Source organism: Struthio camelus, chromosome 2 (assembly GCF_040807025.1).
Source record: "Struthio camelus isolate bStrCam1 chromosome 2, bStrCam1.hap1, whole genome shotgun sequence".
Lineage (NCBI taxonomy): Eukaryota > Metazoa > Chordata > Aves > Struthioniformes > Struthionidae > Struthio > Struthio camelus.
The window spans coordinates 173,338,535-173,366,456 of record NC_090943.1 but is presented as its reverse complement, the minus strand read 5'-3'; the positions used below and the strand labels follow the sequence as shown (position 1 = coordinate 173,366,456).

The window sequence follows — 27,922 nt, the reverse complement described above, 5'->3', positions numbered from 1 at the left end:
CGTCCCCTGGGGTCGGGTCGGGTCGGGTCGAGGGGCAGGAGCGTCCCCTGGGATCGGGTCGGGCCGGGTCAGGTCGGGGGGCAGGAGCGTCCCCTGGGGCCGGGTCGGGTTGGGCAGGGCTGGGGGGGGGGCAGGAGCGTCCCCTGGGGCCGGGTCGGGCCGAGGGGCAGGAGCATCTAGCGGGGTCTGGGCCGGGACCAGAGGCGATGCTTTAACACGCTGGAGATGCTAAAACCGGAGGGTGCTGAGCACCACAGCAGCCCTTGGTCTGCGTGCGGCCACCCACGGCCGAGAGCCGCTGCCGTGCCCTGGCAGAGCGGGGCGTGCTGACTGTGTCCTTTGAGGGCACCTGCGGGACGTGTCAGCTGAGAACTGCTGAAGTGAAACACAGCCCTGCCACCTGAACTTGTCCCCCGCCTTTCCTCTCTTCGTTCCTTTCAGGTGGGTCTAATCTCTGATGTACAGTCTTAAATACACAGGTCAAACGGCCTGCAACAGGTGATCTGGAGAAGTGCTACTCTGACGGACAGAGGGCCCACAAAAGTCATCACTGAATATGTGTTCCCGACCTGGCTTTAAAGGAAAAATGCTTTTAGTAAGGGACAGAGGTGTGTTGTTACACTATTAAATCGGCATCAGATTATTGTGGCCTGTTGACACACTGCAAATGAGATGCTGAGAGACTGGGAAAGGTTAAGGAGAAAGCTATAAGAAGTTTACAGATTCTGAAAGTATCGTAATGGTCAAAGATTTAGAAAATTCAAGCTGATAAGGCTTATCAAAAGCAGTTAAAAGAGGATTTAACATCCAAGTACCTATCTGAAGAGAAAGTCTTAGATTGCAAAGGTTCTTTTCCTCTAGCAGATAAAGGTACAGTATTTGAATTGAACATAAAAACAATGTACCTTATTTTTAGTCTCAAATAGGCTGTTTCCAAATAACCACTGGAACACGTTACTTATTAATGAGACACAGTGAATTCCTATATTATGCAATCTTTAAATTAAGACTAGATACTTTAGTAAAAGATGTGCAATACTGTAACTATAAAATATGGGCAGGAATTACAAGAAACATGCAAATGGGACTACAGGATTTCCATTCTTATGCTCAGGTTGTTGCTAGTGCTGGTACAGCCTGTCACATATTCAAAACACCCTGCAGTAGCTGGCTAACAACTCACTATTGCTGAGCACAGCATGGTCAGCAGGAGGGAAATCCATCAGTCAAACTGAGCTGTGACAATGTTAATCAAACAAGGAATTCAGCCAGGTGAAATGGGTTACAGAAGAGCTAACTAGCTCATTGCAGAAATGAGGCAGATGGTAAATGAAGGAAGTTACCAGTTTGTAGACTCAAGTGCAAGGTTGTTCTGGAGAAAAAGAATAATCTCTGAATCAAGCAGCTGTATGATGCTGCTTCACTGAATTCCTTCTCTACCCAATTGACCTGACTTTGTGGATAAGCCTACTGAACTCGAGGAAGCTATTTCCCATCTTCGTTTACGTTGTAAGAGCGACTAAAAAATTTTGGAGTGCTTTGCTCAGTGCATCAGCTCCTCTCCTACGTTACTTTCAATGGCTTTATTGATTTGTCAGTTTCCGTAAAGCTGGCACAGCCTAGCACAACTGGGAAAATACAGCACAATTTGACAGCTCAGCTTATAGCGTTCTAGCACGGCAGACCCAGCCCAGCGTAATACAATTGGTGCAACACAGCAAAGCCGGAGCAGCATAACGCAGGCAGTACCACATGGAGACTCTGGCACAGCACAGAACACCAGCATAGCACAGCATGATACAGCTGGCACCACATGGCACAATGTGAAACAGCATGGAGCAGCATTGCATAGCTTTTGCTACGCAATTCCTGTTTGCATTTTTCACCAATTGAACCCGACATGCTCAGCAGCTACGATTGCCCCTTTCTCCAGGCTGACGACTGAAGTTCCAAGTACCGCAGGTGAAACAGGGAAGGAAGAGACATCGAGGCTTTTCCTTAAGATGCCATGAGATTTTGGAAGGCCATAAGACAAACTGGGAAGTGACAAGGGTTCTGTTCAGCACCAGTGAAACTTGCTGATCCGTATGTTAGGACACAAGCTGATGGATTTGGATTTCTTCCTGTGCCATGTCAGGTCCAGCTCACCAAGTCCTCTCTTCAGCTTACACCACGATGTGCAATTCTAATTACAAAGCATCACAGTGGTTCATCTGTGCAGGGGGAACCTTAACAGAACAGGAGGAGTTGTATATAAAGAGTGGAATGTGGCAGATAGGAAGCTGCCCCAGAGCTTTCCAAACCGGCTCCTTTCCTCCCTTCTGTAGGTGTTACCGGCTGGCAAAGAGGAAAAAATAGCTTTGGGACCTGTAGTGAAAGAGCCTGTCATTTCCAGAGGCAAATTTACCAATTTGGGGGGACTTGCAGCAGCTTTGCATCTTCACAAACACCATGAGCAAGGGGCTGCAGGAGTGCTACCTCATGCCCCCACTGCCTCACAACTTTCTGGCTTGCTGCTTCAGGAGTGAGGACCAGAACACGTATTCTTGCTTGGTCCCGATTTCTCATGATGCGCATGTAATTTCTCGTGCTTGTGGATTACTCCTCCACTTGCTGTTGTCTTTTCACAGCACAGCTAAGGCATATACCTCTCATGGACTGTAAAGATTCAGTCAGGAGCGAGTGGCCTGGTCAGCCCTGGAGGAAGTTCGGTCAGGAGCCCCACAAGTTTGTTCTGGTCTGGTACACTTCCCATCCTCTGTCGTGCAGGGGAACTGCTCTGTCCCAGACTGCAGTGAGGTGACTCACAAGGGAGGAGATTGGTATTTGTGGAAAGCATTTTCCAGGAAGTTAGCCAGCTTTTCACAGTCATCCTAAAAGAAAAGAGAAAAAAAGCCAAAGGATTAATTTGGCTTGGCTACCTTGGATGTCTCTTCTCTTTCCTTACATAATTCCATCCCAAGCCATCAGGTTTCATATCTGAGTTTTAATATGGGAAAAGAACACTTTGCAAGCACATCTGGAACACACTACTATTAATTGCTCATTTGGTGTTATTCAGTAAATATGATAATCAAAGAATGGAGCCTTATTGTGTCAGGTGCTATATAAATGCAAAAGAGCCGACTGTTCTTTGGCGCTTCCAATCTAAAAGAGCAAAACATGTCCAGCTTTTGTTTAATTTAAGCTTAATTAATATATCACTGGATTTAAAGTTATTTTCTATGGCTAGCTGTTCTATAATATCCTCATTGCTATCAACAAGAAAAAGTAACATTGTTTTTTTGTTGACTTGGCAACTACTTTGCACAGAAATCTCTTTTCTTACACATTCAGGAGTAGGTGGTTTCTACCATAATTAGTAGTCTTTTCACTGAGAAAGAAGTTACCCAAATACACAATGCCCAAAGGTAAAGGGGGCAAAACAGCCTCCCTTTATGTCGTACAGGATTTCTGGAATTGCCAGAAACCGATGTGAAATTCTCACTCAAATTTAAAAAAAAAGAGCTAGGTGTTTTACTGCTGCTCAGAGGCACCCTTTTGTCATTAGTGCTGCTAAACTGCCTACCCAATACTACTTTTATTTTAAGAAAAAGCTTGGATTTTGAAGACAAGATTTGTAAGGTATAGCTGATACATCGTTAGACTAACCACTATAGTTGGAAAACCAGATGAGCAGTTGGGTACACAAGTCCTTCAGATCTGAAATAAGCAGGATACTTCTAAGCTAAACACAAGGTCAGGACATTTGCTGAGTTTAATGAGATATGAATCAGTTATACCATCTGAGAGAAAAGGTAGTTGGTACCTGTGGAGTAGAAAAGATGTTAGAGAAGGGAAGGCATGTTAAAAGGAGGTTATCTCCTAGGAGAAAGAAGAAGAAAGGTAATTTACAGTCTGTGGAACACAGGCTAGTGAGGTATATTTTACAGCACTAGATTGCCCCAAATGCCATGTATTTTCCAGAGGACAGGAGAAAGCACCCGAGTGTTTCAGTGCCAAGCTGCACAGTCACCATGCTCAGATGAAGAAAAGAATAAAGTCTAAATGTATTTTTTGCAGGTGTACTCACATAAATTTTTCACTCTGTGAGGCTGACCCCCGTCTTGTCTAATGTCAGCATCCATAATGTCAGTATGAGGAATTCTCCAAACTTTGCCTATAGCCCCAGAATTCCTAACTTTTGCAAAGGAAAAATAAATGTATCTTTAATTTTCTCCATGCTGCCTTTCCTTGAGGCTTTTCTACTATTTTAATGGCTGGGCTGATCTGCTCTGAACTGTTTCTTGGGATTGTATCACCAAGCAAGAGCCTGGAAGTACAGTGTTGGGGCAGGTGGTCTCCTCTGGCAGGCAGAAATTTGCAAAGTTGACTTAACAGCAGCTGTCTAAGCAACACTGGCTATGGAGGCAATTCCTCTGGGAGATGGGAGGTGACCTGAACTTGCTGAGCTTGGCAGCTCTTCCGGTTTTTCACATCTCAGAACCACTGCAAGTTTGATGTACTTAATGCTGTGACCTTGTCATCACACTATGGCCACCCTTCAGAACAGCAGCCTGGAGTCAGGCATGAGCAAAGCACGGAGCAAAAAAACCAGTTCACTCACTACAAGGGAGAGTGAGTATAGCACAGAGCTACAGGCTGGCCCGTGTGATTGCTCCCTGGCTGCTAGGAGAGGAAGGGAATAGCCCTTATTCCTCTGAGGCATAAGGTGTCACTCGGATTTGGAGACTGCTGTTGGAAGCACAAGGCATGCACAGCTGAGATGATGAGGAGCAGCGAGCAGGCTTACCTCATGGATGAATCCATAGTGCACCAGCTCTGTGGCCAAGTCCTTGGAATTATCAGCTGCAGAAACAAGGAATGGTGAGAACAGAAAATTTCATGCATCTCTTAGTTCCTCTTCTACCAGTAAAGAGCACCTGTTCTGACACACAGCACACCTGCATTCTGCTTTGCAGACACATACTATAAACCTTTGGTTGGCCGAGTAACTGCTAAGTAGTCCTGGGACAAATAGAGCACAGAGATGAGCAGTGAATGACTACTGCACAAAGTTCTGGGCAGGAACGAGCACCAGCCCCAGATCAGGCAAAGGATAACAGTTTTGGCAATGTATCACGGAGATTTTTTTTGTTTGCTTTGGCTCAGCATGAAAAGTAGGCAGGCCACTCCCTGTAGACAAAAAGCACAAGAAGCTGGTGAAGTAGCAACTCCCAAGCGTGACTTTCCAAGCTTTATCTTTTAGTTTGGCTGCAAGGCAGAAAGGGGCTCGTGCATGTTTTAAGGAACCTGCTGTGCTGGACATGCTCTGAAGACCCTTCCCCAGAGCCACAGGGCTCCCTCAGAGGAGAGTTTGCCTTCTCCTTTGAAAGGTATCGTGGAGACCGCATCAAAGTTGGGAAATGAGAGAAGAACTGACCAGTACAATCCTGACAATTCAGGGTCACACATTTAACAGACATGCAGGGTGACATGCATATTCCTGATGGCCCAAGGGTTTACTCTAGGGGGCAAGATAGTAACACATGTCAAAGGCTGAAAGCTCAGTGTCTGAGAGCACAAGAACTGGTACACGGATGTTATGGTTTAGTCTGCTCTCCCAGTACAAGCAGGAAAGAAAAGCTGACTGTAAACACAAGCTGTGGATCCAGGACCTCAGTGTCTCTAAGTCTAAACCTGACCAGGGCCATCAGGCAATACTTCCGCATCTATGCATGAAAATGGAATTTGCAGTAAACCTACTTGGCAGCAAGTCATAGCTCAACTGTCGATGCAATTTGTCCTCCAGGATCAGCAGGAGAGTGAGCTGCAGAAAGAAAAGAGCGCGCTTTACAGACACCCGTTTCTCCATAAAAAAGGTAGGTGCTGACTCTTCCATCAGCACTAGAAGCTGCTGGCAGGGGTGAGCAGGAATGATGCTGGTAACTGCTGACATGCTGGATGTCTTTGTGGAGCGGACAGTTTGCATGTTTCAGGGAAATGTTCTCTCAACAGTCACAGCTAACCTTCAGCTGTTAAACTGGAAAGAAGTAGAGTTAAAAGATGTCCGTACAAAGATACCGAGGACTTCAAGTCCTGCAGCCAGAATGGTGGCTTTGCTCTTCTTAGGCTTTCTTTTATTATAAAGGGGCAAGATCAAAGGTGACAAGTCTTTTTTGGGAAAGGAGAACTGTGTCCATGGAACGCTGTTAGCTGGAGGGAAGATTTTGATCAGAAGCTCTCTGGCCAAGAGAGATACCTGCTGACTGGAGATGAGGAGCGGAGCTGAGTGTAGGCTCTGAGGCTCTCCCCGGCGTGTGAGAGAAGGATCCTTCCTCCTCTGCCTCAAATCACAAGCCTTTGAGGCTGAATGCAGGATCTTCCCAGGGCCACATCTAGATCGTTTATCTCTTTGCTTGACCATGGGAACTGAAATGTGTGAACGGCCAACTCCTGCTGCATGAATGGACATAGTGTCCATCGAGGTAGGCTGGGTGCATCCTAGAATGTTTCCGCTTAAGCTGACAGCTGTTGCATGCTGCAGCTTATACATGCCTGGATGTGCTGGCTGCACGCATGCAAGAGCCACTTTGGACAAAAAATGTACTGCCTCATGGGGAGGAGTTCACTTAGCTCTGTGGAAGGTTAGTGTCACTTGTGAAGGTGATTTCAGTCAAGCAGCAGAAAGGCTGCATTTTGTTAGCTTACTGTGTATTTCTGTATGCAAACCTGTTTACAATATAAGGCTGGTTTCTTTCAGCAAAACTCATAGCATAGACCAGTCATATGTATCGATACTGATGATTTGCATTAGCATCACTTATACACAGCAGGACAGCCACCAGTTCACTGAGAGACTTGTGTCTCTCACCAAATCAAGTTTAAAGTGTGCCTGGCCTGATTTTAATCTCTGAGCTGATCCTCATTCCATGTCTCAATGGCCTCGTGCGTTTTCTCTTAAACACTGTTCCTTTACTTCACTGGGCAGAGAAGTCTAATTTATGGTAACTGCCAGGATTGCTTTGCTTGCTGTCTAGAAAACTGGCAACCAGCACTACTGATCACTTATCAGCCATAGTAGCTTTGTTATTATGTGTTATTAAGAGTGGTCCTCTTATTGCCTGGCACCATCCTGCCCACCGCCAGCTCATATGCCTCTCCAAACTCCTCCCTGGACTGCTCTCTCCTGCTTGTGATTGTGCTACTACTGAGGCACCTGGAGGAACCTTAACTGTATTCAGTAGCTGAGCTGAAGGGCTGCTGGGGGAGATTTGTCACCTGATTATTCATATATTTACAAAGCCCAGAGGAAACTTTTTCACAAATCTGTTCAACTATCTGTGTCTGACAACTCCCACATCTCCTACTAGGCAGTGAGATTGAACTACTTTGGCATTCTAGGTCCATGCAGTCCCAGCATCCCAGTCTCAATACCGAATGGGTCCTTTGGGTACTGGAGCAAACCAGCGAGACCAAACTTCATCCCAGTCAGATACTGGGGATGCAGGTCTTGCCCCAGCGCCTCGTCTTGGTGGGGTTAGTGGAGTTGGTGGGGCTGATTACGTACGTGCCATTGAGTCTTGTCTTCATTCAGCTCCATGTTACATTGCATTTGCACCACCTAGAAGAGGCCAAAATAAATATCATCCTGGCTACAGCCCCTCTAGCTCCCTCAGTTCTGCTTTACTTATGCTCTCAGAGATGACTCTCAAATTCTTGCTTAAACCTCATAATCCTAACAGCCAACCTTGTCTTTCACCTCTCTTCACATTTCTAGGAATTGTGCAGGTGGAGCAGCTGAAGGTTTGTTTAGTCCAATATCCAGTTGCAAACTGTGCCCACCATCAGCTGATTAAGAGGGAGCCCCGCAAAAGTTGCAATTCTGGAATAACTGTACAACCAGGATGAATTCTTCTGCCCCATTTGTCAGGGGTAGGCTTCCCCCTGAAGCCCTCTCCAAACTGTTGGTTACGTTTTAATATGGTATTTGTTCATGTCTTTATGGGATGAACCAATCTTAAATCTAACAAAAGAGAGAAACTGAAATTTCAAATATCACTATAATGACATATGGAGTTTCTTTTGGCAACCCAGCACGGCCGTTTGAGTCACAGGACAGTCAAATATGTTAGATACATACTGCTTTTTATTAATATGTCAGCTTCAAGGTTCTATGAAGTGACAAAATACCAGAAGTCATACTGTTCGCAAAAAAGGAAAACCAGAGAGACAGCATGCAGTTGATCAGCCCAGCAGACAGAAAACGCCAATAAGGAATCAACATTCCTATTCCACACAGACTCCAACGGTATTTCATTTATATGCAGACAAAAACTAGCTCCTGAAGCTGTGCATATGAACTAACAAGTTATATATAGTCTCCACAAAATAATCATAAACTAAATAATCTGTTTGTCGAAACTGGTCTAATTTTTTTCTCATCCCACTGAACTCCTGTCCTGGCAGATAACTGGAGGGTTTGTTTTCCCAGGTTAACTGTACTGTGCATTCCCGTTCCTCCATCTGGAGCAAAGCTCAGAGGTGACTTATATGCTTGTTACTTCCTCTGTCGCTCTACCCCTCTATTACAGCTCCTCCCTATAACGAACATCCCCAGGCTTTTAGTTCTCCCACTCAGGAAATTCTCTGGCTTCTGACCTTTATCTTCTCCAGACCATCCATTTCTCCTCCAAGAAGGGCCAACTGCGTACCTAGGGCAGGCACCTTGTCCTTACACTGAGTGAATCCAGTACAGTGTCTGGCTGTGCACTCCTTTGTTAATGGGCCAAATTACACTGAACTGTCTAGCATCTTGCAGGTTTTGTCAAAGAGGGGGCTGATATCTGAATGCATCACTGCCACCTGCCCCGAGCTCTCTCTGCCTGATGGCCCATGATCACAGAATTATTCAGGTGGGAACGGACCTCAGGAAGTCTCTATTCCATCCTCCGCTGCACTTGCTCCAGTTTTTCAATGTCTTTCTTGCATTGGGGGCCTGAAACTAAATGCAGTGTCCAGATGCAGTATAATAATGATGGCGTCAATGTAACTTTGTTCAAGATAGTACCACGGATGTATTGCCCCAAGCCATTTTATTCACGTTCTGCAGCATATGGGCAATTTTTAACACCCACAGAGAATGAAGGGTAGATGGCATTTAGGATGATGAAGAAAACAAACTATTCCAGGGAAGCATTGTGGGCTTTCAGCCCAACTTTCTGGCCTACCTGATCACAGCAGGAAGGCACATGGACTAAAAGGAGCAGCTGTACCACACTAACATGGGTATTTCTATTCGTTGTCATCCCCTGCAGCCTGCTGGTTGATTTTTGATACAGCTCAAATATTTGTTTTTGGAGCACACGAGCTGATAATAGTTAGAGTGGGCAGAGCTGTGAGTGTGTGCATACCCACATGGGATCACCTGTGTCTGTTATCTCTTCTCAGAACTGCTTGCTAAATCGAACTGCGCTGATGAAGTCCCTCTCTCAAACTCCCTAGCTGTGATACCTGCAAATCACTAGGCCTCTGGTGTTGAAGCCACTACAAATCACAGCAGCCAAAAGCACCTTCTCATTGCCTTGGGCCACTCTCCCCTAGCCCAGCGGTTCTCTAGTCTTGTACCAAAAGGGTGAGCTCCCAGGCCTGGGAGTCATCCTTTGCTCCGTGCAAAACCTAGACCATTGTTTCACATGTACTGCTCCTAAGTGACGGCAATGTACAGTAGCACACAAATAGTAATGCTTCTGAGATCCTTAGCAACTCATGCTCTGCTGCTGTGCTGGTACCCTGACCTCCTCCTCAGCAAGAGCCAATTCCCTGTGGGCTGGCAGTGCACAGAACTATGGTGCTGGCGCAAAGCTCTTCACAGGTGATACATGGAGCCTGAAGGGCAAAGGAGGTAAATTAGTAGTTGTTTAGGTTCGAGAAAATCCAACTGGATTACAGGCTACCAGTTATTCAGAGCTATTAGGACACATCCACACAGTACAGAGACCGTGAATAAGTCTTTTGCCAATCCAAGCTGAGGCACCTGCATAGGATAATGATGCTACATCAAGCACAGAAGAAGCCTAGAAACCACTCTGCTCCACATGGATTCTTGCCCTGGGCATGGTGCCTCGCCAAGACAGCACCAGGGATTCTGGTGTGGGAACTAGTATATTCTTTGCCTGCTCATAAATCTGTAGGAGTGCCTACACTGGACACATGCTCCAGACCTTTCCTCTCTCCTTTCTCCAGCACTATGGAAGACACTACCATCTACCCTACCACTCAGCCATGTAACCTGGGCACAGTCTCTGACTCCATCATCTCTCTCTAGATTCTCCACTGTCAAAGAATACAGAATACAAAATAAGGTATTTTCCAACAGTTTGTATCAATTATGATTACTTGAACCTATTAAAATAAAGAGATATAGTGCCAGATTAGTCATTTGTATCAAAAACAGCTCTAACTAATGACAAAGACAGGTAGGAGTTCCCCAGAACTGGTCTGAGGATTCATTTGCACAAAGTACTCTCCAGGTGACAGAAGGCTCAACTGTGACAGAGGAATCCCTATGGGGTCCTGTTCTGAGGTGGCAGCTATGGCTGATATTGATGGAGCGGCCATGGGATCAACAGCTATGGCAATACTTCAAGGAGTTCAGGAGCGGGCAGGATAGCAGCATCATGGCATATATTTTCTAAGTCTATCTTATTTTTGTTATTTCTAACTATGTTTTCTAACATAGTAAGTAAAATTCCTGTCTAGTCAGGAATGTAATCCTTTGCTTTGCTGGAGTAAAACTAGTTTTCATTTTATCTAGTGGTTTAAGGAGATTCAAATGAGTCTCTAGACATAGGGCACATTGATTTCCTGGAAACAGCGGTCCAAATAAGTCCGTGTTGCAGCCCTTTGGGGCACCTCTAACCAAAGACAAGTTTTAATATTCCAGAAAATGGGCATGGGGAGGGGAAGGGGGGATCGCTCATCAAACTGAAGAGATCGATGTCGGAGATGGCCACATTAAGTGCTAGGAGATGGGAAGCATTCCTCCTGGTGAGCCCTGACCAGTAACTGTCTGGCAGTGAGGCAAGCCAGAGAGACATGTCTTCAGGACAATGTCACGGCAATGCAATGTGGCAAGAAGCCAGAAGAAGCAGAAAACACTCTCCTGCCAGAAGAAATATAGTACAATTGGTCTAACCCAATCTAGTGTATTATTTCCATAATGGAACGATGACTTGTATTTAGGAAGCCAAAAGACTCTAAAAACTCTTTTACTTTAAGTGAACTGTTGTTAACTCATAACCATGGGGTCTTGAATGTGCTAAAGTACCTCTCAGGTGGAGGCGCTCCAAGGGTCTGTGCCCAGTGGCATGACTGCACTTGGTATCCAGATCACTGATGAATTTCAGCTGTTCTGATCGTCGTGCAGAGCAGAAGTCTTGCATTCTACATGCCAGCTGCCCATTCTCTCCTTTGGTGTCAGCACAGCTGACGGTAGTTGGGTGATAATTTATCACTTCTCACATGCAACTGAAAATAAATTATTTCTGGTAGCACCTATTTCCAGCCAGACCATCTAGCTGACCTCACACGTCGCAGAAGTGCATGAAATGAAGCAGCCAGGAATGTGATGAGGGCAGAACTATCCATTTCTGTGGAAGGGTTGTCACAGTTAAACTATCTGTGAAATTCAATTTTAGTGCTTTCAGAGCTACTGTCCCACAACTGAGGACGATTATAAGTGAATTTCACCAGGAGGAGGAAAAAAAAAACAAACAAAGACTGCAGAAAACCTGACTAAAATTCAAAGCTACTTAAAAGAAAAATTCTCAGTTGGCCAAAAAGCCTGATTCCATACTTTAAGATAGAGGACAGCTAGGTAAAATCCCATCCAGGGTCCCTGGCAAAGTAGAAGGTAAGTCAGAATCTCAAGCTGCTCTGCTGCAGCAGAACAAAGGGAGTCTGGTTTCCTACGGATCTGTACTCTACACCTTCCAACTGCTTTTCCCTGCCTTCTCTGCATGCCTTCATGTTCACCCTCATGCCATACTGCAACCACCTTTCAACACATTCCCCACCTCTGGGGTTGAGCAAGTGGCAACACGTGCTGTGGTGGGCTGGGACCCCTTGCTGTGCTCACCAGCAAGCCCACCCAAGCCCAGCGCTCACTGGGCATCTTGCTGGTGCCTCCCAGCAGAGAGGAAGAGTCTGCATTGTAGCCACACTTATTTGAGACTCTCAGGTTTGCCTAGCTGCAAGTTTTCATGAAATCTATAGAAACTCAGTGCCTCTGAGATGACTATTGGGTTAAAACTATGTTTGTTTGTTTTTTTTTAATAGTTGTTGAACTGATCTGGTCAGACAGACAATGCACCTGGAGAACACTTATTTCCTCAAGGCACTAGGTGAAAAAGTAACATACAATAAATGGAAAGAGGGGGAAAGACAACTGTGTAGGTGCATGTTTACCTTTCTCTAATCCAAATGAGCACCACAACATTCTCATTAAAAAATAGCACCGTGCAGTGTGAATAAAGCATAAGTTAAGTGCACTGAAAGCTGATTCTCTGATAGATGTCAAGAAACTGCTGCTGATGTAGACTTCTTGAAGGGACACATCTCCAACGGATCTTGCAGGAATGAGAATTAGGTTTAGCCCTACACAGCAGTTTGAACATGAATTCGATGCAAGTATGAATTCATATTTTCCACAGTAACACGAAGACAGTGGTATAGGTGTTTAATGATAGGGGCAAGCGGTCACACAGGGAGCTGGGTCACTTTGGAAGGCTGACACACTCAGGGAGTGGTACTTCACATAGCTACATGTGATGTAATACATTTTGGAGCAAGGCATCAACATGCATCTTAGAGCTTGGTCAGGGCAGTAGGGGGACTCGCCCTGATGGGATTTAGGGTCACAGTGAATAGGCACTTGAGCATGAGCTCCTGGTAGGATGCTGTGGAAAGAGACAACTTGTAAGAATAGATGCAAGAATGACACAGGGAAGGAAAGGTAGAGTATCTCACCTTTCCATGAAGCATTGTTGAGAAATGGGAGGACATACAGGAAGCAGCCATAAAAATGATTTGAAGACTGAAGAACGTGCCCTCCACACTTAAAGAGTTGATTCCTTTTAATTTATAATAATGAAGAATGAGAGAGAACTTGTCTATAGAATAAAAGTGTCATTATAGGGAGGAAATAACAGATACAAAATGTTTCCTTTTTTTAAGAAACAAAAGGTGCATACAGACCAATATGAGTTCCTCCGACTGCTCTCAAAGGTGGCTGGCAGTCAAGGAGACAAAAGCCACTGTAAGAAGTGTTGTGCCTGAGCTGCACCATGTCCTGATGATGGGGGCTGTCTACACCATATGCATGCCAGTGAAGGACATTTACCGACTCCTGCCCTTGGGAAGGAATAATCCCTGGGAAGGACACAGGCTAGGACTGCCTGGCTTATGAGAAGTTCTGCTGGAAAGACCATGGGGATTGTGGTGGGCAATGAGTGGCATATGAGCTGCAATGGGCCCCTGGCTGCAAGGAAGGCCAACAGCATGCTGGGCAGTACGAACAGGGGTGCAGCCAGGAAGCTGAGGGAAATGATAATCTTCCTGTACACAGCTCTTGTTAGACTATATCTAGATACTGCATCAAGTTTGGGGACCCCATACGTGAGAGACATTGAAAAACAAGCAAGTTCAGTGGAGGGCCACCAAGGTGATACAGGGCTGGAGTGCTTTCCCTGTGAGGAGAGGCCAAGGGAATGGTGGTTGTTTAGCCTGGAGGAGGGAAGGCTTTGGGAGGATGTAATAGCAGCCTGCCCATACCTACGAAGGGGTTACAGAGAAGACCAAGGAGCCAGGCTCTTTGCAGAGGTGCACAGCTGGAGAACACGAGACAATGGTCACAAATTGAAGCAGGGGATGTTCTGGACAGGTACGAGGGAAATTTTGTCACTGTGAGGACAATTAAGCAGTGGACTAGGGGCCCAGAGGGATTGTGGGGTCTCCATCCTTGAAGGTTTTCAGGATCCAACTGTGTAGAGCAACCTGGTCGGAATTCATTGTTGGCCCTGCTTTGAGCAGGAGATTGGACCAAACACCTCTTGAGGACCCTTTCCACTGAATGACTGAAAGACACAACAAGACCCAACACTGGAAACCAAGTCCAGAGCAGTCTGAATGGGAAACATGGTGCACAGTTCCCTCCATAGAAGTAATTAATCACTGGAACCTGCTCCTCAGAGAGATGATGGTTTTGTAATTTCAAAGTGTTCTGAAGCCCAAGCTGCCCACCCTTCCTGAAAACTAGCCTTAGACAAACACACATTATGCCCTCAATACAGGGACACTGGGTGAAATCCAAGAGCCTAGAAGACAAAGACTGTCCTGGAGATCCTAGACCTAGCACCATAAACTCTGACTCTATTACATTAATAATTTAGTAAATCATGAAAGAAGCATGCAAAAGTATATGCTGCCATCACAGAAAATTAGGTCGGAAAGGGATATCAACATGCCATCCTGACCCAAACCAGGCCCACCATTCCTAGGCTATTTCTGATATGTTTGTCTAACCTGTGCTAGACTTCCAGCAGTGGGGAATTTGCCTCTCCTAAGTTGCCCTACCATGAGAAACTTCTTCCTAACGTCCTTGCTACAGTTCAAGCCTGTGACCTTTTGCCCTGTCACCCAGGTGATGGAGAACAGGTGTATTTTCTTGCTACAACAACTATTTACATACTTAAAACCATCAACCCATCCCCACTCAAAACCATCAACCCATCTCCACTTTGTCTTGTCTTCCTTAGGCCAAATGGCCCCAGTTCTCAGGCTTTTTTAACAAAGCAAGTTTTCTAGCTTTTGTTTTTCAATGGATGCCTCCAATCAGCCTACATTTTTCTCAAGAGTACGCTGCCCCACGCTGCAGCATTGAACAAAGCAAAGGGATTACACTATGATTTTGGAAGGTTTCAGTTCGGCTTAAACACCCCAGTGTTTTGTCTTTTCTTGCCTTGCCACCTTCCCCAGCACCCCTCCCTCCGCTCCCATGAGCTTCCTGCCTGCAACTTCAGTGTCGGGATGCAGTCCCGTCTGTGCAGCGCCAGGCAGAATAGCGCCTGGTCTCAGCTGGCATCTCGATATGCCACTGCAGTGTCAGTATCAAATGATGGTGGGATTTCAAACCCACATCCCAGCAACAAGGCCCAGAATGTACTGTGCCACAGAGCTGCCTGTAAAAATGAGAGGAAGTAACGCAGGGCCAAAGAATCAGAACCAATAGGGCTGCTCTGAAAGGTCCCAGGTTAAACTGACTGTACTAGTTCCAGCCAAAGGGAGCGTCAAAGTCTCAGAGCAACCAATGCAGTGAGGAGAAATGCTCTCACCTGGATTGCACTTCAGTGCCTGGCCAAAGGGAGAGGCACTCCTGGACCAGAGAGTGAAGACTTTCTACCTATTACCAGCATGGAATCTGTCCCCACCTGGATATGACCTTACCTTCCTGGTCTCCACATCAAAGGGCTCTGGGGTGGGAGTCTTGGCTTTCTGGGGGTCCTCCTGGGGCTGGGAGAGTGCACGTGGGAGAGCGTGGGGTCTGGATACAGCGAAGTTCATCAGGGGGTAAATCCCATTCCTGTTACAGAGACGGAGAGATGACAACGAGCTGAGCCCTGCACTCTGTTATAGCCCTGATGAAGGCCAGCCCTTGGAGGGGCATGGCAACAGCCACAGCCTCGACCAGAGATCTGTACCAGAGGAGTGACGGAGCTGGGAGGCAGGCAGCATGAGGAGGAGGCGCCAGGCCCCAGAGCTCACCTGACCACTGACACTGCTGCCCAGCTGCAGCCCAAGCATGGGCAATTGCAGAGGGGGGACTGAAATAATGACTGGGTACTGTCATACAAATAGGAAACTCCACATGTGCTGCAGCACAACCCCTGGCCCTGGCACTTCATACTGCCTGCGGAGTTGAGGGCAGAGAGGCACTGGGGACCAGAGCAGGACAGACGTGTTACAGGTCAACCAGCACTACGTACACATGTGCAGTTTGGGCTACTTCTCTTCCAGAAGCTGAAACAGTGCCAGGGAATGCTTCTGGACACTGCAATTTGATCATCTGTGGTTTTAAATGGTTAACATGGTCCCTGGCATGGCTGGGCCTAGACCCAGCTGCCACCCTCCCAAACGACGCTCAGAAGTTAGTAGGGACCAGGCAGTTTAAATGTAGCTGCTCTTCTGGAGAGAAGGAGAATTTAACAACGTGAACCTAGGCTGCTATCTGACAGCTGGCCTCAGCAACAGGGAACAGCCTGACATTTAACTGACTGGTACAGACACAGTAAGAGGGTCTGGATCTCTGAGGCAGAAGCAATCACATGCCCAAAGAAGGGGGTGTGTGAAGGGATCCCAGGGACATTCCCACAACCCACCTGACATCCTCTAGGAATTTGTCAAGTTCAAGGAAGGAGACCTCTGAGTACCTAGAAAAGAAACAGGACGGGAAAATCACCTGGGGGAAGCAGGAGAGAAGAGCAGTGTGAAGGACTACTGCCATGACACCAGGATCACCAGGCTGGCTCCTGCCTAGGGCTGCTCCGAGATCTCCCCCCCCAGCCCTCACCTCCACTGTGCTCCAGGCCGACCCTCTCTCCGGATCTCTGCCATCACCATGTTCAGGTCCAGTTCCTTTATCTTCTCCTCTACCACATTCTCTGGCATCAGATCTAGGGCAAAGGCAGAAAGGGGCATCAGCTGGGAGCTCCTGCACGTCGGGCTCTGCAGCACAGTCCCCAGGGAGGATCTACAAGTCCATTGCCTTTCTCTCCAGGTTCTCCTGCATCCCTGGCTGTACTGGGGAAACTGTGGGAGTACAAGCTCAAATGGGGCATCGTGGTCTCTCCTGGTTACTCACACTGGTTGTTGATGAAGCAGTGTGCTGCCAGCAGTTTAAGGGAATGGACCTCAAAGAGCACCCGGTGGAAGAGCAAGTTATTAGCTGTTGGCCGCTTGTCTGGGTTGAGGGTCAAGCACGACAGAATGAATTCCTGAGGGTCAAAAAAGAGGCATGAGCTAGAAGCAAAGCAGGACTTTTCCCCTGTTTCATCCCCGCCGCTGCCAACCCTCGCTCCCTCTCACACTTGCATTTCCCTGGGAAGCAGATTTCAGTGGCTGGTTCTCACAGCAGGCCGCCTCACACAGGGCAGGCAGCCCAGGCAAGCAGGCAGTGTACAGCGTGGCCCAGGCTGAGGGAGCAGTTCCCACCCCTCCTGGAAGCAGCAGTGCTCGTGGTGGGCTGCATGCTGCTGGATATTCAGAAATAACCCGGCTATAGGATCTCTGCTCTCTGCTTGGTCTCATCCAGAGGAAGGAGGACTCTGCAATGCAAACCTAACAGAAGCCTATAAGGAGAACAGGCAGAGGTGTATTTTGGCAGCCAGCCAGAATCAGCTCCGAGAGCAGCAACCCACCAGGGCAGACGCTGGTAGGACTGGAGAAGGGGCAGGCTGAGGGAGCTGTACGGGTTCATAACAGTGGCAGGACGGAGCAGATGCTGGCATCTGCCCATTACTGTTCCTTGATGGCAGAAAAGCAAGATGCTCTGCCCTATGCAGTGCACACTTCTGCACGCTCCATTCTGGGGCCTGTCCTCTTTAATTGCTTTGCGCAGTTTCTGTAAGGGCTATTCAGAATAGACAAAAAGATCAAGCAATGATCAGAGGAAAAATGACAGGGTGGGGCACCCAGAAACCCTAATCCCTCTGAATCAGCTGCTCCTAAAACCATCAAAGATAGAACAGTGAAGCCATTGCGCCTGGTGCTAAGAGCTCAACTGAAGAAACTCTCCCTGGAACACCATGTAAGCTAAGGGAGACTACTGCATAAAGGGGGATAGGACTTGCTATGGGATGCCTAGGAGACTTCTGGGATAGAACAAGAGAATTTAGGTATGTACAAATTTATTTTGGGATGCTTCAGGGACGGGCCAAAGGAGGAGAAAGGGAGGGATCAAAGTGGGTCTGGGAGGAAAATGGAGGAGGATAAAAGGTGCCGGCTGCTTGTAAGCAGGTTGCTGGTCCGTACACTTGTCCAGCTGAGCCCTGCATCTGATCACCTCGGTCTATCCTGTTTGTCTATTAAACACTATTCCTAAATATTGACAGTGTAAATTTGCTCTCTATCCCATGTGAATGTGTGTGTGAGATTCTCCAATGAATTTCAAGCTGAATTAGCTGGTAAGTAGAATGAAAGGTCTGGAGCAGGCAGAGGCCAGAGAGACCACGGGGTAACAGGAAGACGTGTGGGACAGGGCTGAGAAAGAGATTTCCCTGAGCATCAGTCCTCACACCCAGGAGCTGGCTATTTGCGCTGTCTGTGTTTATGTGAGTGTCAGTGAATACTGCTCCCTGGTCTGTTGAGCCGTTTCTGTGTCTGTACAAAGCGTGTGTGTGTGTATGTGCACACGTGTGCCTATTGGGAATCTGCACTCAACCTCGCTACTGGCAGGACTGGGAAAGAGCCGTAAGGACCAGCCTCTCATCTTGACCAGTCCAGGAGGGGAGGAAACCCTGTGTCCTTCAGTTCATGAGACGTGGCTAGTCCTAAGCGCGGTATACCATTATTCGTAGTGGTATAACCTTGTGCTTTATCCTGGAGCACCCAGGAATGTCAGGCTGCCTCCACTGGGATACCATCTGAGGGACAGGACATTCATGGGAAGTTTTACACTCCACGAAGGATGCCTGAGCTCCATATTAGGGACAGGCTACAGCCATGTGGCTCTGCCCCTGGGGCTCAACCAGCTACACTCACCCGCATGTTGGGGTCATCCAAAGAATGTCGTGCCCGCACGATTGCCTCCTCTGAGACCCGTGTGTCCCCATTGGTCTGGATCTCCAGCACTGCCATCTGCAGAAGAAGGAGTGTAGCCGTGTCTCCATGCAACGAGCCTGAGCCAGTCCGCGAGGGCTTCCCAAAGGGACTTTTCCCTGGCAGGGAGGCAGCTGTAGCGCTCCTCGCCAGGACACACAACCGGACCAAGCCTGTCTCAGGCCCTGGTCATGACTCTGGGCAGAAGACCCAGATCTCTGGTGCTCCCCAGTGCTTGCTGGCAGCTGCCTCTCTGCCCCTGGAGCCCACGGCCCATCTATACAGCGTGCCAGCCTGCTCTCGGGCTCCTGGCAGGGCAGACACTGGAGGCTGCACTCGGGGTACCACACAGGAGGGCGGGCAGCGCAGATGACCCGCAGGCTGGCACAGACTGCAGTGAACAGCGGTTCTGCCCGGCAGCGCCTGTCCTCCTGGGAGCAGCACGGTTTGTCCCTGCCCTCTGTGCCATCCCTTCCCAGGGCCATCACAGCCACAGGAGGGAAAAAAAGAGATGGCTGAGAGGCACCAGCTGAGTGCAGGACAGGGTGAGCTAAGCCCATCGCTGTGCTCAGGGCAGAGTGGGCCACAGCAGCAGCAAATGTTCCACTGAACCCAGCAGTGATGTCTCCAACACCGCAAGGAAGCCCTCAGCTCAGAGCGAGGTGGGGAAAGGGCAGGAAGACCGCTCCAGGAGCTCCCCAGGCCACACACGATCCCCAGCGGGTTAAGCCAGAACAAATCTACCCTGCCCTGAAACTATGGACCATGTTCAGATCCCAGGCTCTGTAGTAGTCCTGCTCTGTACCTCCAGTGCGCACATCCCAAAGGAGAAGATATCCACAGCAGTCCCATCAGCCTTTTCTGCAAAACCAAGCCAGAGCCACATCAGAACAGGGTTGCAGGCTACAACCTGTTCAGACTGGGGGCACCTGCTTGCGCCCGTGCTTCATCCCAGCACACATCCCCATCCCCGCACACCCCTGCTCCCGCCCCCGCACACCCACATCCCCCCATCCTCATCCCTGCACACCCACACCCCTCATCCCTGCACACCCCCATCCTCATCCCCGCACACCCACACCCCCCATCCCTGCACACCCACACCCCCATCCTCATCCCCGCACACCCCCATCCCCGCACACCCCCATCCCTGTCCCTGCACACCCACACCCCCCATCCCCGCACACCCCCATCCTCATCCCCGCACACCCACACCCCCCATCCCTGCACACCCCCATCCCTGCACACCCACACCCCCGACCCCGTACACCCACATACTCATCCTCCCACACCCCCATCCCCATCCCCGCACACCCACACCCCCATCCCCGCACACCCATATCCCACATCCCCACATCCCCGCACACCCCGACCTCCCTCTCTGCTCCTTCTTCTCACTCACAGAAGTGCTGTCCCCTAGCACACGCCTTTCACAATTACCTATACAAACCTTTCTCATTTATTCCTCACAAATTTGCCCCAGAATATTCAAGATGGGGATCACATCATGAATTTGCACATAGCATAGAGATTCTTTACTCTGTTTTTTTCCCCAATCATTCTAACGTTTTACATGTTTTTGAGTGTTGCTGAGCTATAAGCTAACCTTTTCTGAGGACTATCCACGGTCATGCTGAGTTCTTGTTCCTAACTAGTAATTGCTAACATAGAGTCCATTACCATGTTGGCACAGCTGTTTTTCCCATATGCATAGCTCTGCCCTAATCAACACAGAATTTCACCTACAATGTTATCACACAGTCATCCACTTTCACGAGATCTTCTCTGACTCATGGCCAATAGCTGTAGTTACGAATACACTGAATAATTCTGTACTGCAGCTAACTCACTGAGCCTACATTTTGCACATGAGCCCTCTTCCATTTCCCTCTAAGCACCTGCTCTGCCTGCTTCCCCCCTCAGACAGACCCTGCACTCACGGCCATACTCCGGGGGAAAGAAATGCAAGTTGCGCAGCTCTTCTCTCTCAATCCTGATGGGGCTTCGAAGATCATCTGGGAGGGCTGCGTTGGGAGCAAGACATGTTCTGACTCACAACTCTTCTCTTAAGCTGTTTCCCCATGGCTGTAAGCACAGATAGGTGCTCCAAGGTAGCAGGGAGCTCTGCGTTTGCTCCTGCCCATGCAGACCACCCGTGGAGCACTCGCTCCCTGAAGAGATCCTTCTGCTCCCTCAACAAGAGCAGCGACTCCCTGAGGGACAAAGGTCCTCCCACCTGCAGAGCACCAGGAGCACTCCTTGGTACTGTAGTCCCTCACAGCTAAAAGGATCCCCAGGGCCCAGTGTGTGAGGAAGGGACGGATGTGCTGGGAAAGGGGCACTCACCATTTGCAAACACCCTGTGCCAGACTGCCAGTCAGCACCGATCCAGAACCAGAGAGCAAGAAGGATATGGAACAGAGGACAAACAGAAGAGAAAGTCACTCTAAGCCACGCACACGTGATGCACATAGCTCCCCGAGGGATCCTGCAAGTCTTGTCTCAGCCAGAACTCCTCAGCTCCCTGCAGATCACCATCCACCCAGACACCCCTGCACCTCCCTTACTTCACATCTCTTACAGCTGTGACAGCTTCTTCTTGCTGACTATTGTGCAATGCAGCCATCAGCATTTGGAGCTGTGGGCCTGGGAGGGCTGCAACTTCCTACCTGAACCAATCTTTATGAGCCCATTGTGCTGGATGAAGATGGTGTCACTTGTGAGGTTGCCATGGATGATGGGAGGGTCACAGGAGTGCAGGAAGCTGGGGAAAGCACAAAGCCGCACTGAGCATGTTATTAGCGTCCAGCCCAGCGAGAAGCAAGATGGCTGATGGCACAGGTGGGAGCCAGCTTACCTGAGAGCAGAAAGGATTTGAGTGCACCAGCGTTTCCAGGCCTAGAGAAGACACCAGAGCTCCCAGTCAGAGAGAGGCACCCATCAGAGCGCAGAAGTCCCCAGCAGCCGGAGCAGGATCATTCCTACCTATTATCCAGTAACCAGGGAAAGCAGCCCTCCACTAGCCCTGGGGAGACTGTTACTGAAAGATGAGCCACACATTGTCCCAGCCACAACAGTCTCCTTTGCAATCCCTGTTCAGAGAATACTAGCAGAGCTGAGAACTTCAGCGCTACGATCCTCATTTGGCAGAATGGAACTCTCCTGAGCGCAAATCCCCAGTTGGAAGCATGGACAGACACAGCATAGAGAGGGGGCAAAGGCTGGCTGTGGTTATGGGTCCATGCACATGACTTGTACATACAGACATGAGCAAACTCTGTACATGCCAACAGTGAGCCCCAATTCAAGAGTGCGCATCTGCACTGCTGGGGTACTGAGCCCAGCTTCTTGGCAGGGCTTGTAAGCTCAAGCCCAGGGCCCCCAGAACAGTCACTCAGCTGCTCAGTCATAGCCAGCTGAGATCGGCCTGCAAAATCATTAGTTAGACCCAGAATGAGTGGGGTTTGCAAATGAAATGTGTTCCTTCTGCCCAAGCTGCAACCTAGCCACAAGACCACTATTCCTTGTCAAGGGGAAGCGGAGATGCAAGCCTCTTGAAGTATGACGCAGCCCCAGGAGCACGCAGCACTTCACTGCAGCATGCTCCACACCAGCTGACAGGTTTCTCCCTCCGAGGGTCAGATCCCAGCAGCACGCTCTGGGCTCTGCATTAAGAGGCCACGGACCAGTTTCTGAGAATCTCTGGGCTGCCCCGGGGAAGCTCTGCTCTCACTCTGACACTAACCAACCCCACAAGAGAGAGTCTCTGTGCGGCTCAGGGAGCAACTATACACATTTGTCCTGCCTTATCAAAGACCCCTCTCCCAGTGGGCACACTGGGAAGAGCTATGCACCTCACCTGGGACACCCAACGTCCCATGCTTGTGCTCCCAGGAAAACCTACCCTGGCATTCATGGCCTTGTGATTTTTCTTGGTTTTCTTCAGGAACTGTTTCAGACTCCCTGAGGACACATACTCTGTGATGAAGATGACCTGGGAGGGAAGGGAGATGTCAGCTTTGCAGTTGCTCTGCAGAAGCAGCACCTGCACAAGGCCCATGGCCTGCAAGGCTCCATCAGCAGGCAGCACACCAGCTCGCGTACTTGAGCCCAGCACAGGGTCAGAACTGGCCGCTCGCCGCAGCTTCCCCGGGGCAAGGAAGGAGTTTGCTGGGGATCAGGATGAGCAGCAGCGCTGGGACCTCTGTGTGATTCACGCCGGCATCCCTCCCACAACCCTGTGCCTCCCAGAGACCTCCCTACCCGGGCCTTCGAGTCTTTCACGTCCAGCCAGTATTTGTGAAGCTTCACAATGTTGGGATGATCCACAAGCACCAGCTGCTCGAACATGGTCTTGATCTTCTCCTGCAGGCAGAGAAGGAGACAGATGAGGGCAGTAGCTCCTGGGAGCGGCAAGCACGAAGGGGTCCAGAAGGTCACCTCCGGGAGCAGGGGAGCCTGGTGCTGGGGAGCAGGTTGTGCCAGAAGACACGGAAAGCTGGTTGCAGGGTACAGAGGAAACATGGAGCTGGCTAAGGAAAACACAGAGACACGAGCATGACAAGCTGTGACTAGGGCTGCTGACCAAGGCGACCGTGCTGCTGTGACACTGCTAACGATGAGTAACAGGGATCAGTGCTGCGGGCCGGGGAAAGGTGCAAGCCGGCAGTCTCAGGAACACACAGGGAAGAGGGCACGGCTCTCACAGGGTGTGAGATCACTCACCTCGTGTGCTTTAAAGGCCTTCTTGTCGGTGAAGAGCAGCTCGTTCCACACCACCTCCACGCCCTCCTCCGTGTCCATGGCAAGAAAGGTGCTCTGGATCCCCGGCATGTTCCCCTGATTCACCTGCAAGGCACCGGAAGAGGTCAGACAGCCTGGCTGCACCCTGCCCATGGCCCTTGGCCCCACCGGCAGGCCCAAAGCCCTCAGCTGAAGAATGTGCTGCATGGCCTGGATTCCCTCTGCCTTACCCGCTCCTGTGGGGACTCCTGCCCACAGGAGACTCTGGCTGGGGCAGGGCAAGCAGAGCAAACACCCCAACCTTTTCTGCCTAGCCCTCGGAAACAGGCTGCTTGGAGCTCGGCTCTTCTCTCAGCAACAGGCACTATGTCTCCAGGACAGGAGGGGTTGGAGAGAGAGCCAGCGATTCAAGCAGTTCCCATGCCAGCCCCTCTCTTGACCCTTCTGCGAGCCTAGGGAGGAGCTAGCTGCTGCAGCTGCCTCCGAGCCCTGCTCCTGCATGGGGACGGGGCCCTGGGATGGCCTCAGCCCCAGACGGCTGAGCCAGCAAACAGAGGCAGGCAGGTTGGCTGCGAGAGTAGACCTGTGCTGCGCTGGGCGAGGGTGGGCTGCTGGGGGTCCTGCCACTCACTGGGGTGGTCACACTTAGCAGACCCACGAGAGTGACACAGACACTCACACTGCACAGAGCAAATCAGAAGGTCCAGACGGACCAAAGCCATAATGTCACCCTTGTAACATCTCAAGGTGGCTGGGGCTAAGCTCACCATGCCCAGGGTCTGTCGCATGGACTCCCATCTCGGAGGCCAGAGCTGTGGCTGTGGCCCCACAGGGAGCAGCTCTGCAGATGTCACCTCCCCGAGCTGCATCCAGCAAGGACCCTGCCCGTGGCAGCCCAGTCCCTGCGCTGGGTCTCTGAGGAAGCTGCCTCGCGGGCAGCACCTCCTAGCAGCGCCAGACTTCAGGTCCCCAGGCCAGTGGAGATCTGGCTCCAGTCCACAGAAAACCTGCCTGAAAGGCATCTGGTCCCAACAGACACGCAACAACGTGGTGACCACGCCAACCTCAGTCACCTGCTGGGTCCTGCCTCCTGGGAACAGCGTGTGCTGCTCCCCAAACTATTGTCTGCACTGAGGGCTGAGCCATCACAGTCTACGCTCGTCCTCTGCAAGAGCATCGCTGCATGGGACCGGCCTTCAGCGGCCCCCAACCTGGCTCCTGCCTCTTCCAACCAAGAACCTGGCAGGGTCTGCAGGGTCCATGTGCACCTGTGGGATCCGCAGGCAGCTTGTGCGGCCACGGGCAGCCTCGGAGTCTGCAGGGTCTGCAAGGTCCACGGGCAGCCTGCAGGGTCTGCAGGTTTGCGGGCAACCTGTGGGGTCCATGGGCAGCCTGGGGCCAGGGTCCCCAGGGCCCCGTTGTCCCTTCAGCTCCCGCAAGAGGTGGCACCGCCAGCTTGTTCCTCCCAGGCAGCAGCGGCCATGTGGAGCTGCTGGGCGCTGGATGAAAAACGGGATTGTTCTGCAGCTCCAGTTGCTAGCACGCCCCGTCCCCGCTGCCGGGGCTGCGCCTGCCGCGGCGCAGGGCAGCTGTGGGCACCAGCGCGGCGGTGGCAGTGACACTGCTCATTACGAGGGGACGACGGGGGAGGCTGATGGCTTGTGGCCCAGTTCTTGCTGCCAGCGCACAAAGCGCCTCTATTACTTGCTCTCCGCTCGCAGCTCCACGTGCTCCACACAAAGCCCAGCACGGAAAGCTGGGACGCAGCCAGCCGGCCTGACCCAGGGTTAGCATTTCCCGAATGCGCCCCAGAAACACGGGGGCACCAGGAGCCCCAGGACCTGGCCAGCAAGGTGGGGAGAGCAGACACAGCCGCCGGGCACAGCGCTGCTGGACGCAACGTCCCCAGCACGTCCCAGTGGCTTTCCAGTGCTCCCAGGAGGAGCCAGAGCTCGACGTCCAGAGCAAAGGGGAAGCCAGGGGGAAGGACCGGCTGACATGGAGCTTCGGCGGGGGCTGCCAGTGCCGGACGCCAGGCTGGCGGCCTCAGCGCAGGCTGCGCAAGGAGGACGGCGGTGGGGCTGGGTGGTTAGGGCTCAGAGGGACAGTGGACCTGTCAGTGTCTGGGGGCTCTAGTGCTTAGTGAAGAGCCCAGAGAGGCTTGCAAGGGAGGAAACCCTCCTTGCTCAGAGGACAGAGCACAGAGCTGTGAATGTGCTGTCTTGGGCTGAACAAGAACGAAACAAGCACCGAACAGCTGTCTTGTGCCCTGAGCACTGAGATTGCATAAATAAATAAACGCCGCATTGTAATTGCACAACTGACTGAGGGCAAAAGGAATGAGACACAGGTCACCTTGGTTAGCTCACATCTTGACTTCCAGCACTTCGCTCTGCCCCCATGCGCTGCTAATGGCAGGTCCGGCGTGGAACTGGACTAACAGGCAATATTCAAGAGCAGGATGGGGAAAATTCCCGATTCAGCTGCTTCAGAAAAGTGCTGGGCAGGAGCTGAGGCCAGCCTCAAGAGATCACGGGGGAGAAGAAAGCGAAGGTTTACAAAAGATCAAATTGCATCTTACAGTAAATCACTCCCTTTTGCACTTTTCATACCAACAAGGACGGAAATAGTCCAAAGAAAAAGGCGGAGCGATGCAGCCCACGGGCTTCGAGAGAGCAGCTGCTAAACAAGACAGCCGAGGGACCGGACAGCAGTGGGCGGATGTTTCCGCTGCCACCGGGATTCAGACCTAATTTGGTGAACAAAATAAGGCGAAGGTGGATTATCCCCCTGCTAGGTCTGTGCCGAGAGGAGGCTGAGGGGGAGGCCGCTGCTCCTGTGCTCCCCTCCGATGCCCCGCGCGAGTCCTCGGGACGCCTGCGCTGGCGCGCCAGCTCCAGCCCTCGGCGGGGATGCCCCACCGTCCCGCTGCCCTGCCGGGGCTCATGCGCCCCCCGATCACCCTTTCCTCAGAGACCAATCCTCTTCCTGCAAGTACTTTATGCAACACTTTTCCAAAGTTTGGCATGAATTTACTACTGTGTCTCCAGGGCAACAGAGCAGGGCAAAGCCCCGGCACTCAACCCCGATTAACGCTGAGCAGGAAGGGTCACATTTCCACCCTTGGCTCCCTGGGCCCATTAATGCCACTGAAAAGCACACAACAGACCCTGCTGGGAACTCGGGTTTGGACCAGGCACCTTAATGCACAAGCAAAGGATAATCTGGAGATAGCTGAGAAAGGAGCCAAAGACATTAAAAGAGCTAACTCTGCCTGACTTGGCAGGGAGCGCAGGGACACACAAGAGCAGGCTGCGAGCTCAGGCTGGGGCGGGCACCAGGAGGGAGGCGACGGACGGCCCGTGATGCTGCGGGACCTGCTGGGGAGCCGGCACCGGGGCACAGCTGCCTGAGCAGGGCTCGCGGGCTGGGGCTGCAGGAGCGAGCGGCACAGCGGTGGCACGCACGCCCGTTCCCACTGGTGCCCCTGCTCCCTGCAGGGCCGGGAGGTGAGATGAAGCACCTGCAGAGAAGGGGAGGGAAACGACGTGGGTCCTCCTCACACCCTGAGCCCGCACAGCTCCATGCCATAAACATCCAGAAACCAACAGAAACACAGGGGGACTGCTAAGGAGGCGAGGGGACACCCTGCCCGAGCTGGAGGAGGTGATCATGAGGAGGCCAGCCCGAAGCTGCCATGCATCCCAAGGAGAAGCAGGGCTGGAAGGAAGAGGACCAAATCTCTTTAGATAACCTATTTGTAGGACAAGTGCTGAGCCAGAGACCGGGGGGAGGATGCAGTCTGGGGAATTAACAGTCCATGAGCATGCACAAGAGCCCACACAAGAGCAGAGCAGCTCCTAAAAGCCTGTACAATGGCTCCATCCCACTTTCTGAACAGGGCCTGGCTCCTGCCTGCCCTGCTGAGCATGGGCACCTGCAGCCTGCGTACAGGACAGAGCCCTTTCCCAGGGCCCAGCCAGCTCAGGCTGCAGGCAGTCCTGCAGCACCAGGGGCCTCGCTGCCTCTCCGCTGGCTGCACCAGCCACCGTGCCCGGCGCTATGAACGGCCCTGGGGACAGAAGGTCAGAAAGTGAGAAATGGCACCTTTTGAAGGAAGCAGGGCAAAGGGCCAGAAAAGCATTCAAAGGAGAGACAAGCAAAAATGAGAAACTATAACCTGGACTACCGGGCCTCAAAGTCTCCAGGCACAGAAGAGCGAGTGCCTTTGCTGAGCTGCGCAAGGGCATCAAAGCCTGTCCAGTCATATAGTGACATTAGAGACTTGTTGATACCACAGATCACAACCTCCACGCTACTCTGCCAA

The 27,922-nt window shown here is 50.8% G+C and overlaps 1 protein-coding gene and 1 long non-coding RNA gene across 13 annotated transcripts in view; one reads left to right on the top strand and one right to left on the bottom strand.

The window, feature by feature from the left end:
- The first annotated feature begins 87 nt into the window (after positions 1-87).
- On the top strand, positions 88-16,409 carry LOC104142020 (uncharacterized). 10 transcript variants are annotated; one of them, XR_011139382.1, is made up of 6 exons: positions 88-441; positions 5,792-5,861; positions 6,131-6,467; positions 7,760-8,894; positions 9,430-10,343; positions 15,629-16,409. It is a non-coding gene; the product is annotated as an uncharacterized lncRNA (long non-coding RNA). The 10 variants fall into 10 exon arrangements; XR_011139380.1 differs by lacking the exon at positions 15,629-16,409 and adding an exon at positions 12,319-15,477; XR_011139388.1 differs by lacking the exon at positions 15,629-16,409 and having other exon boundaries at positions 7,760-7,914; positions 8,144-8,894; positions 9,430-10,415.
- The window catches only part of NRBP2 (nuclear receptor binding protein 2), a 35,582-nt gene continuing 9,228 nt past the window's right edge, over positions 1,569-27,922 (bottom strand). Inside the window, exons 2-20 of one of the 3 annotated variants that reach the window (XM_068933682.1) lie at positions 26,208-26,344; positions 25,951-26,116; positions 23,578-23,700; positions 23,116-23,217; positions 22,757-22,846; positions 21,710-21,750; positions 21,522-21,616; positions 21,199-21,222; positions 20,793-20,876; positions 19,658-19,713; positions 18,796-18,891; positions 16,898-17,030; positions 16,607-16,709; positions 16,416-16,466; positions 15,484-15,619; positions 7,550-7,603; positions 5,746-5,809; positions 4,793-4,848; positions 1,569-2,873 (exon numbers count right to left, since the gene is read on the bottom strand). In XM_068933682.1, coding sequence (XP_068789783.1) covers positions 2,805-2,873; positions 4,793-4,848; positions 5,746-5,809; positions 7,550-7,603; positions 15,484-15,619; positions 16,416-16,466; positions 16,607-16,709; positions 16,898-17,030; positions 18,796-18,891; positions 19,658-19,713; positions 20,793-20,876; positions 21,199-21,222; positions 21,522-21,616; positions 21,710-21,750; positions 22,757-22,846; positions 23,116-23,217; positions 23,578-23,685 — 1,362 coding nt within the window. In that variant the 5' untranslated portion in view covers positions 23,686-23,700; positions 25,951-26,116; positions 26,208-26,344 and the 3' untranslated portion in view covers positions 1,569-2,804. Of the gene's footprint in view, positions 2,874-3,808; positions 3,865-4,792; positions 4,849-5,745; positions 5,810-7,549; positions 7,604-15,483; positions 15,620-16,415; positions 16,467-16,606; positions 16,710-16,897; positions 17,031-18,795; positions 18,892-19,657; positions 19,714-20,792; positions 20,877-21,198; positions 21,223-21,521; positions 21,617-21,709; positions 21,751-22,756; positions 22,847-23,115; positions 23,218-23,577; positions 23,701-25,950; positions 26,117-26,207; positions 26,345-27,922 lie in introns of all 3 variants that reach the window. The other 2 variants (XM_068933681.1, XM_068933679.1) reach the window with 2 other exon arrangements.